This window comes from Vespa mandarinia, chromosome 8, assembly GCF_050613455.1.
Source record: "Vespa mandarinia isolate Hongniang chromosome 8, ASM5061345v1, whole genome shotgun sequence".
In the NCBI taxonomy this organism is placed as follows: Eukaryota; Metazoa; Arthropoda; class Insecta; order Hymenoptera; family Vespidae; genus Vespa; species Vespa mandarinia.
The window spans coordinates 4,167,642-4,178,363 of record NC_140817.1 but is presented as its reverse complement, the minus strand read 5'-3'; the positions used below and the strand labels follow the sequence as shown (position 1 = coordinate 4,178,363).

Here is a 10,722-nt window from a genome sequence, read left to right as displayed (position 1 = left end):
GTTTTTTATTCGTGCAACGTTAAACCATTCTCGAAAAATATTATTTTTAACACGATTTTTTTTAAAGAAAATAAAGTTTTTTCAAAAAGTCAAGAAATATATGTCCTAGATTAAACCTTCTTATTTAAAATGAGATCTTGTTCATCAAAATCGGTTTAGATTTACGCTTCTTATTGATAGCGTAAACTTATAAAGCCAGATAAAATTATAAAGTCAGGGATAGTAAACAGCCTTAATAACGGTATTTATTTATCAAATATTTAATATATTATATATTTTTTTCTTTTATAATAAGAATGTATGTGTAATTATAATAAAAAGATATACAATGCAAAGATATAGTTAGATATACATTTTTATTTTATTTTTCAATATATTTTAATAAGAAATAATCATGTTAATTCAAAGCGATATTCAACATTTCTGATATATTAATTATTTTTTCTCTTGGCTTTCCCATTTCTTTACCTCTTTGTCTTTCTATTTGATCTATTTTCTCCCAGCCACTATATGATACCGTAGGAATATTCTTTAAATTAAGAACTTCATGAAGACCTTCAGAACCTGGCTTATTTTCTTTAATTGAAAGTTCTTTACTTATGAGTGAAGCAATCTGAAATGCATTAGTCATTGTAGATAATATTACTCCAACAGGCCCAGTAGCAACCCAACCAGCAGCATAAAGATTTTCTTTTACTTTTCCAACACTTTTCACGCAACCTTTTTTGTCATCAAATGGTATTGATTTATCTATTTGTACAGATCTATAACCAATGCTTCGAAAAGCAATACCACATGATATTTGTTCCATTTCATCTGTAGGTCTTGCCTTTTGTGAATTTATGTTATCTCCTTCAAGTTTATTAACTGAAAACTTTATCTTTTCAACATTTTTAAAACCAAGAAATTCTATAGGACTTCTTAGAAATATTGGATATAGTTCTTTTTTAACTGTGGTACAATTCATAGATTGTTCATTTAGAGATTTCAACATAAGTTCCGTTAATCGTTTTCTTGGTCTTGTTAACATAGGAACAATTTCATTTATGCCATTAAAATCTTCTGTTCGCCAAAATGTTTTACAATTTTCAAGTTTTAAAATTTCTCGTAATTCTGCAATTGTAAATGCAGCTTGCAATGGACCTCTTCTTCCTATTAATCGAACTTTACGCACTTTACTTGTTGAAAGATGTTCCAGTGCATGTGTCGTTATATCTGTACACTTTAAAGGAATCATAAGATAAGAAATGATATAAAACAATTTGTTGAACACACACACATATATATATATATATATATATATATATATATATATATATATAGTTTATAAAAAAGTCTATACCTTAAGATGATCAATAGAAGTCAAAAGAATTCTTGCAATATCTATTGCCACATTACCTTGACCCAATATAATAGCTTCTTCTACATCTAAATTTATATTTAAATTTTTATCTTTTGGTACACCATTATACCATCCTACAAATCGCCGTCCTGATATTACATTACTTAAATCCTCTCCAGGAATATTAAGTAATTTATCCTCTTCTGCTCCATAAGTCTATAATATCAAATACAATAATACCAACTACATAGAAATATTAATAAAAAATATTGTACAACAATATATATATAAACTAGTCATATTACTTACAAGTAGCACGGCATGATATATTTCTTGTAATTGATTAACTGTAATATCTCTTCCAACATTAACATTACCAATAAATTGAACGCGTGGATTCATAGCAGTTTTATGAAATGTATTAATAACATTTTTCACTTCTGGATGATCTGGCGCTACACCAAAACGTACTAAACCAAATGGGACTGGTAGTCTTTCTAATATATCAACTCTAATATCTTTCGATGTCTAAAATAAAACTTTAAATATTATAAATCTAGTCTATGTTTGAACAATGTATGGTTATCTATTTTTACCTTCAGTAATTGTTGAGCAGCATAAAAACCTGCTGGTCCTGCACCAACAATGCATACTTTTGGTATAATATTTTCAGTAGAAAATGTACGTATATTATTAAATATCGCGCGATACTTCATTATGAATATTAATTCGTATCTAAAAAATATATAAATAGACAATAATGAATATTAATGTATATCATTAATTTTTACGTTAAATTAAAAGACTGCCGAGGCTTACACTACTATATATATATTAAAACTATTTTAAACTTATATCTTATGTTTTTCTTATTATGATAAAAAACTGTTCTTTTTTATGTTTCTCAAATTTGTTCTAAATGTCCACCTTTCCAAGTGTAGAAATGTAGGTCAATGCTTAATACATTAAACATGAAGACTTTCATATATTGTATACATTTTATTTTATTGATGTTTATAATTAAATCAAACAATTATATTGTTAATGTCATATTAATACTTTTATTAATACTGTTTAACATATATTTTTTTTATAAAAGCATTTATATAAAACAAGATGATAAGTTCTAAATAGTTTTTATACATAATAAAATAAAAATATACATTTTTAGTAAGTACACATTATTATATTTATAATATAAGTGTTTTTTTTTATAAAAATTTATCTAACATTTATTAATCTTTTCCATTGCATTATTTATAAGATAATTAAGATATGTTTTAATAATCCAGTGATTGCACTCCACAATTTTAGGATATGCAGCCCAATCTAAACAAAGAAAAAGATATATTGTCTAATCTATTTTTTTGAAAACACACAATACATTCATTATAATAATATATCTTACCACATAAACATGATACAGGAATTAAAGACAAAATAGTTTTTCCTTCTGTCCGTAATGCATTTTCGGTAATATTAATTTTCTTCCAAATTTTAAGTATGTTCGCATCATTTTTATAGTTTTTCAAGATTATTAAGCACCCTACTTTATCATGACGTTGTAATTCTACTGAATAAAATGTGCAATTCAAAAGATAAAGAAGACTAACGTTTAAACGCGTTAATAAAGAATAACCAATCAACACAAGATTGTCTTCATATACAAGCATTTGTAATAGTTGACAAAGTCTTGAAATAATTTTAGAATTACAATAAATATCTGTGTATTGAAAACACAATATTTTGTAATTCGAAGTTGTATGTAATTCTTGTAATAAATTGTGTGTATCTTCATCAGAAGGGAAAAACTTTTTCAAATGCATTTTATCCAAAATATTTTCTAAATCAATTTGTATATTTAGAATTCTTGAATCACAAAATCTTGAATTAAATAATTTGTAGAATGGTTTTCCTGTGCAATACTCTAAAATTATGTGTTCATCAGAAAACTGAAACTACAAAATAAAGAAATATAGAATTTTTCTGATAATTAGAAGGGGTTTGATTCATTTACACAAATATATTAATATACAGTTAGAAATTATCAATATTAACTTACATTGTATGATTTACTCATTGATATTTCATTGAAGATTTCTTTTGTTACGTCCCAATATTCTATTAAACGTTGCACTGGTGATTTGTTTGCTTTTTCACGACGCTTATTATATGATTCACATAATTGTTTCCTACCTACTTTTATAAAAACTGTATTTCTTGATTCATCTTTCTCTACTATTTCACAGCCAGGTGGCAGTGGCTTCAAGTTGCAATCTTTCAAATATTTTTCGGCAACAAGTTTTTGTATAATTTTTATTTCATCTATGATTTTATCATCAACTTCTTCATTAGATGTAAAAGATATTACATTATTCATTATAACAGATGTTTGTATCTCTTTAAAAAACTGACTGCAGTTTATTATTTTTGTTATAAAATCAGGATGAATATCTTTTCTGCAAAATATTGCTGCACTAGGACCAGATTCATAGTACTTCTGTAATGTTCGTAAATAAGGTGCGATATATTCTGATCCTTTAAAATTTATGCATACAACATAAGTTTCTGAATTTCCTTCTTTACTAGTAGCTGGTTTTGTTATAAATACTTTATAAAAACAACAAGATAATAAATAAAGTAGACATATGGAACTGTGCTCAAAAGTAGTGAATATTTTTATTACAAAGCTTCCTCCTTCATTTAGTAAATGTAATGCAGCAACTGTTTCACAATAATGTAAGTGAGATACAACTGTTTCTTGTTCACCTGGAACATCCATACAATCTATACTTCCATCAGCAGTAATCAACAATATATTATTATTTACTTTTGCCATTTTTACAAGTTTATTTAAATTTTGCAGATCCATAAGATTTCCAGTGTTGTCTTTGCCAAAACACCAATGATTCAATGTATGTATAATGAAACGGTCATCATTAATCATTTTAGACAAAGAATTTCCTTCATAATATGGATTTAGTGACGTAGCTATCCAGTTCCAATTAAATCTAGTATTCGTTTTTAACCAATGGTTTAACGATGTTATGAAAGCTCCAGGAGCTTCACATAAGTGTACAGAAGTAAAACTATTATTGTTTTTTATAATTTCATTTTGTGGCACAACATCAAAAAAACTTAATATTTCATAAAATTTACACCACGCTTGTGTCACTAATTCTGGTTTGATATCTCTTCGTACACGGTATTGTACTTGTCCTGCTTTATTTCTATTACTTGTATGTGCATGCCACTCACCCAAATTAAAACTATTTAAACGATTTTTCACTTCATTTAATTGATCTTTCAAGATCTGTAATTCTTTAACATACCACGGACTTTCTTTAAACATGCAATCTGGCCTAGGTAAAGAATAATTTTCTTCCATCGCTATAGGAAAAGTTTTACTAAACAAATTAGTAATACAAGGAACATTTTTATCAATTAAAGAAGTTTGTTCATACATCATTGTATTTGATTTCTTGTTTCTTACTTTTTATCAATAATTTTTATGTATTCTGTCTCTATGATATAGAGATAAAACATGAATAAATAAAATATTCATTTATTATTTTTTTAACAAATAATAAATATTTATAAGTATTTTATATATAACATTTGTTATACGAAATACTATTTTATAGCAGCATAATAAGCTTTACTATATAAAAGATCAAGCACAGATTATTCAATTTTGCTTATATCAACAAAACATATAAATCGGTCTATCCGATTCTTTTATCTATAAATATACAAAAATAGACACTGTTTAAATGGCACGTTTAAATATTGGTCGTATGCAAATTTGTAATTACTTTACGGGCGAAATGCCTCCGTCATAATCGCATAGTGAGGTTAGAGTATATTGTGTTGCCTCGGCAAATGTCTTTTTTATTCATCTATATTTATATTGATTCTCACCTGTTTGGTACGTCGTCAATGAATAAAAATTCCTTTAATACAATCTCATTTGTGTAAAATAATAGTACATAGATACAATTATTTTTTTGACAAGATGACTGGGTTATGTAAATCGATCCTTATATACTTTACTAATCTTTTCTTCTATAGCAAAAAATTGCACAACTTGAAATTACATTTTTTAATATTAAATAAAATTTTTTGTTATTTAATTTATTAGAATTCTTAATAAACAAAGTAGAAAAAAGTTCGAATATTAATATAGCAAGTTTACAATTGATTATTTTTACTTACAAATTTAATTATTAAAAAAAAAGAAAAAAATAAAAAAGAAAATTCATTAAAACGATCATATAAATCGGAAAATACCAACAGAGATACATTTCATGTTATTTAATTGCTATCATTGAAAATTCCGAGTATAATGTCCATGCATAGTTATGAATTTGATTTCATAACCATTGATATGTATAAATCGTTTCATTATTATTTTTGATGTTTAAAAACAAGAAATAAAGTTTTTAATATAACAGCAGATATTTCTTCGATCGTTGTTTCAAAAACATTTGTTGCATATGAGATATCAACGAGAGAAAAATAGATGGAGAGAGGAGAAGAAAGAGGGGGGAAGAAAAAGAGGGGTGATGAAAGAGCGACAGAGTGGGAAAAAGAGAGAGAGAAAGAGAGGGAGAGAAAGAGAGAGAGAAGGGAAGAGAACAAAAATTACGTACGATGAACGTTCGATATAAAAGACGTGCACGTGTCTGTACCTTCAGTGAGACTTAAGCTATTGTTCGTTGTTCGTTGAAAAAAATTAATTTGTTTATATTTAAATTTTATCAATTGTTTTAACTAAAATATTAAAGATTTATTATAATTTTTATAAACTATCAAAGATCTTTGACATGTAAGTACATCATGTTATTTTTTGATAGTTATAGATAGGGATGAAAGGGATACTACGTTTTTTTTCTTATCAATATTGCGCAAAGTATCAAAAGTACATTGTTCAACAATTGATATAAAAATGAATCTATTTTTTTTTTTTTCCTCTAAAATATATTATCTTTGAGAACAATCGATTATCGTATTCTCTCAAATGATTTATTAAAATGAAACACGTTTATACGTTTATATATATATATTTTTTTCTTTTCTTTTATCAGAGTGATCGCGAATATAATGATGTATAATAAACTATAAATAAAAAGTTGTAAAACAAAAATAGGAAGATAATATATTTTATAATAAATTTATTTACGAAATGCATAACAACATTATCTATTTATCACGTAAATTTCAAATTGTCTTGATCGCAAAAATTCAAATTGTGTGCACGAGAGAGGAAATAATTTATTAATAACATTATTTTTGCTGTTGCTATTTTTTTTATCATTGTCCACGATATTTTTCTTTATTTTAGTTTCTTTTCTTTTTTTTGGAAGAAAAAGGAACAAAAAAAACAGAAAAAAGAAAAACCTGAATATTCTCGAAAACAAGTTTGTCAAGATAAGCACTCATGTTTTCTTTTTATTTTATTATTATTTTTGATAACAATAAAGTAACGAGCAAGAAGAATATTTACACGAAAATATTAAATATTAAAAGAAAAACTTCTGCATTTAAAATTATATTACGTTTATAAGACTTGAAAATTCTTAATAGATTATAATAATATAAAATTAGATCGATAAAATCGAACTTACCTGTGAATATTTTTCAATATATTTTTGACAATAAGTTAGAATGTAATCAAATCTTTTATCATTCAAAAAAATCAAATTTTTTTTATCCGTCTTCTCCTTTTTTTTCTCTCTGTTTCTTTCGTTACATAATGTTGTTTGACGTCTAAGACAACGATATATATATTGCATATATGACATATTCGTTAATTTTTTCGATTTTTTTGGAAATCTTCCGAATACTTAATTGCGCATTTGACGATTTCTTTCAATTTCTTTTCTTTGCATTAATAATTTCAAGATTAAATTTTTTCTTAAAATATTTCAAATTTTAAATGGTAGTCCTTGTTGTGTATATTATGCGTTGTATATATATATATATATATATATCCGTATATCTTCGTCTAATGTAAAATGGAATGCAATTAAAAATTTACTTAATAAATTATTTAATATTGTTTAATGAAAATTATGTCGTGATTTTTTTTTGATAAAGTACTATTTATAAATAAATAATGTTTTTTATTTTTTATATACTTAATAATTATACATTGTATTAACGAATCAAAAAGTAAAGAATTTGATTTAATGAAAATTTAATGCAATTTTCTTTTTTATAATTTCTGAATTTACTAAGTAGATGTGATAAATTATTAATGAATTTAAAGCAATGTCAAGAGTCAACAGTATTTAAATACATATTTATAAAAAGACGATTACTTATATAATCCTCTTTAAATTATTCTTTTTTTCTATTTTTTCTATTAAAATAAAAAAAGAAGAAGAAAAAAAAATATAGTTTTTTACATGATTTACATATAAATAAAAACTAAAAAAAAAATGAAACAAGAAATTAATTAGTTGTTGAATGTTGACTTCAAAACATATAATTTGCATATTAAAATAGTTTCTTCCGGTGGGTTCCATATAATGTTAACTGAAATTGTATATTTAATAAATTAATTATAAAATAAAAATTGAGTCATATAAGCGAAGTATACTTTTGTAATATCATTGTCATAATTCGCTAAATTGTCTATATCGAATTTAAAAATTTATCGTTTCATCATGAGATTTTTACTTTGTTTAATAAAACAAAAAGAATGAGAAAAGAAATCCTTGTGGGTTAATTAATTTTTAAATTAACAAAATATCAATTAAAAATTATATCGTATATAATATATTGTGTTTGTGTTTAAACGCATAAATCATTTTAATTAATGAATTATTTTCTTGTTTTTCTTTTCTCTCTCTCTCTCTATCTCTCTCTCTCTCTCTATCATCAATGTCTTCTTTTCAGGATGTTAGGTGTTTCCTGTACTAGCATTGGAGTAGCGCTTGTTCTACTATTGGTAATGATATGCACCCTAAATGAGAGCTTTAGATACAGAGCGAAATTTTTAATTTTTGGATTAGAATCTCTATTCTTCACAATCATTTGTTTACCATTTATGTTCTTCAATATCAGATCTTGGAAGAATGCGTTGTAAGTAATAAAAATAAGATCGATATAAATATATTTATTATTGCTTATATTTGTAAAAAAAAAAAAAAAAAAAAAAAAAAAACGAAAGAACGATACTTCGAAAGAGTCTTTTATATATATATATATTTTTTAGAGTACCTGCTTGGCTTTTGAGTAAATCAACTAATAAAGTATTAGGAATTAAATTCGAGGTACATGGAAAAGAAAATATTATTCATGATTCTGGTTGTATTGTTTTGATAAATCATCAGAGTATGTTGGATTTGGGAGGTAAGATATCTAAAAAAAAAAAAAAAATATCTTTTCTCAAAATCGTATTAATTATTCTTATTATTAATTGTATTACAATTGTTCACTAGTATTGGCACAATTGTGGCTAGTTATGGAGAGATGCACCGTTATATCTAAGAAGGAGATTTTATATTTTGGACCATTCGGTCTTGCTGCTTGGCTATGGGGTACAATCTTTATCGATAGACGAAATGTTGAAGAATCTCGTAAGGTTGTGAATTCAACGTGTGAATATATACGAGAATCTAAAGTAATTTTTTCTTTACGATATATTCTTATATTTATTCTTAATAATCTATATATCGACTTGATATATTTGTTAATATTTCTTTTTAGATGAAAGTTTTATTCTTCCCAGAAGGAAAACGACATAGCGATAATACATTGTTACCTTTCAAAAAAGGACCTTTCCATTTAGCTATAACATCGCAAGTGCCGATTCTACCAGTTATCGTATCGAAATATTTCTTCTTAAATAGTAAATCAAAGAGATTTGGTTCTGGTACAGTGATCTTTCTTTTATTTTCTCTCTCTCTCTCTCTCTCTCTCTCTCTCTCTCTCTCTCTCTCTCTCTCTCTCTCTCAATATTTCACGTTGTATCGAATATCGTTCATTTGTTTCTATTATTTTTAATCATACGATTTAATAATTTAATGAATCTTATTTTTTTTATATTTTTATACTAGGTACTAGCTATATTACAATTTTACCTCCAATTCCTACGAAAGGCTTGACCAAAGACAATATGCAGGAGTTGATGGATAAATCGTATGAATCTATGAATACGGTATTTGTACAAACATCACAAGAAACTCTTACAAAACACATGGAAAGTTTAAAAAATGATTAACATCTATTTATGATTTTCTATACGTTATATGTACATATGCAGTCGATTGCATAACAGGAACACATCTAAAGGTTCTTCGATATATTAATTCTTAAGTTAATAATCTCTTCTAATTGCGTAAAAGAAATAATAGAATTAATTATGAACAAATCTACTATCGAACAATGTACCTGCACAAGAGATCGTTTGTTCCTTTATTTTTTCTGTTATACAAATTAGTTGTTAATAAATTCTTTATTTAGAAAAAAAAAAAAATTTCTATTCTATAGAAAACGTGTATTAGAGGTAATTACGATATTAATTTCCATATCTATTGGCAAATTTATAAAATGGTTGAATGAAAAAAATTTGCAAAAGATGTTCAAGCTTTTCTGTTCGGAAAGATCGAAATGTTGCTTATCTTAATAATTTTCTCATTAGTTAAGAAATATGAAATAATTTAATATTGAATTTCATATGTAAAGTTATACGCTTAAAAACGGTTAGCACATTAAAGGGGGAATTTATCTATCGATCCGTCTTCTTTAAATAGACTTATCATATTATGGTGTTATTATTACAATCTATCGGTTAAAGTAGTGAGAGCGTTAATAATATGCCTTGAATATGAATTTTGATATTTATAAAAGATTCTATTATTCGTTTGAAGAATATTTAATATTAGAAGGTATATCGAGTAAGTCTTGAAATATCAATGATGTTTAAAGTAGACAAAAATGAAAAAAAAGCGGCTATTTTATACGTCCGTATTAAATATCATTTATTTCGTATATTATACAATTGTCGTCAGTCAATGTCGCATATTCCTAATGGACCAGCTTTCCAAAATTTCATAATACAACATTTTTTTCCTTAGCACGTGTTACGTACATACGTACGTACATGTAATACTATTAATTCAATTGACTATGTACACAATCATACCACTTCGACGCTTTTTTACTTATTTAATGAATCTTATTCGGTAACGCACGACAATTTATTTGGCGTTTTTACTTGTCCTTATATATGTGATATATATATATATACATATATATATATATATATATGCACGTACAACATACGTACAAACACTCGTCCCCTCCAATACAAAAAAAAACAAAAAAACACACATACAGATACAACAGCCGCCACGAATTAATATCAAGAT

The 10,722-nt window shown here is 25.5% G+C and overlaps 3 protein-coding genes across 6 annotated transcripts; 1 reads left to right on the top strand and 2 right to left on the bottom strand.

The window, feature by feature from the left end:
• Positions 1-300: 300 nt before the first annotated feature.
• On the bottom strand, positions 301-5,395 carry dare (NADPH:adrenodoxin oxidoreductase, mitochondrial). The gene is made up of 5 exons (XM_035887360.2): positions 5,264-5,395; positions 1,939-2,077; positions 1,652-1,870; positions 1,343-1,558; positions 301-1,222 (listed from the first exon to the last, which is right to left on the bottom strand). Exons 2-5 carry the CDS (start codon positions 2,056-2,058, stop codon positions 398-400), a joined length of 1,380 nt encoding a protein of 459 aa, XP_035743253.2. The 5' UTR covers positions 2,059-2,077; positions 5,264-5,395; the 3' UTR covers positions 301-397.
• aft (cap methyltransferase 2) lies at positions 2,159-5,402 on the bottom strand. Of its 2 annotated transcripts, XM_085659088.1 has the most exons (4): positions 5,264-5,402; positions 3,405-5,084; positions 2,751-3,300; positions 2,159-2,671 (listed from the first exon to the last, which is right to left on the bottom strand). In XM_085659088.1, exons 2-4 carry the CDS (start codon positions 4,809-4,811, stop codon positions 2,568-2,570), a joined length of 2,061 nt encoding a protein of 686 aa, XP_085515214.1. In that variant the 5' UTR covers positions 4,812-5,084; positions 5,264-5,402; the 3' UTR covers positions 2,159-2,567. The 2 variants fall into 2 exon arrangements, with proteins under 2 accessions (XP_085515214.1, XP_035743246.1); XM_035887353.2 differs by having other exon boundaries at positions 3,405-5,265.
• On the top strand, positions 5,167-10,366 carry LOC118451133 (1-acyl-sn-glycerol-3-phosphate acyltransferase beta-like). 3 transcript variants are annotated; one of them, XM_085659090.1, is made up of 6 exons: positions 5,167-5,270; positions 8,246-8,431; positions 8,565-8,701; positions 8,791-8,972; positions 9,059-9,224; positions 9,409-10,366. In XM_085659090.1, the coding sequence occupies exons 2-6, from the start codon at positions 8,247-8,249 to the stop codon at positions 9,570-9,572; spliced, it is 834 nt and encodes a 277-aa protein (XP_085515216.1). In that variant the 5' UTR covers positions 5,167-5,270; position 8,246; the 3' UTR covers positions 9,573-10,366. The 3 variants fall into 3 exon arrangements, with proteins under 3 accessions (XP_085515216.1, XP_085515217.1, XP_035743256.2); XM_085659091.1 differs by having other exon boundaries at positions 5,175-5,196; XM_035887363.2 differs by lacking the exon at positions 5,167-5,270 and adding an exon at positions 6,024-6,170.
• The last annotated feature ends 356 nt before the right edge of the window (positions 10,367-10,722 follow it).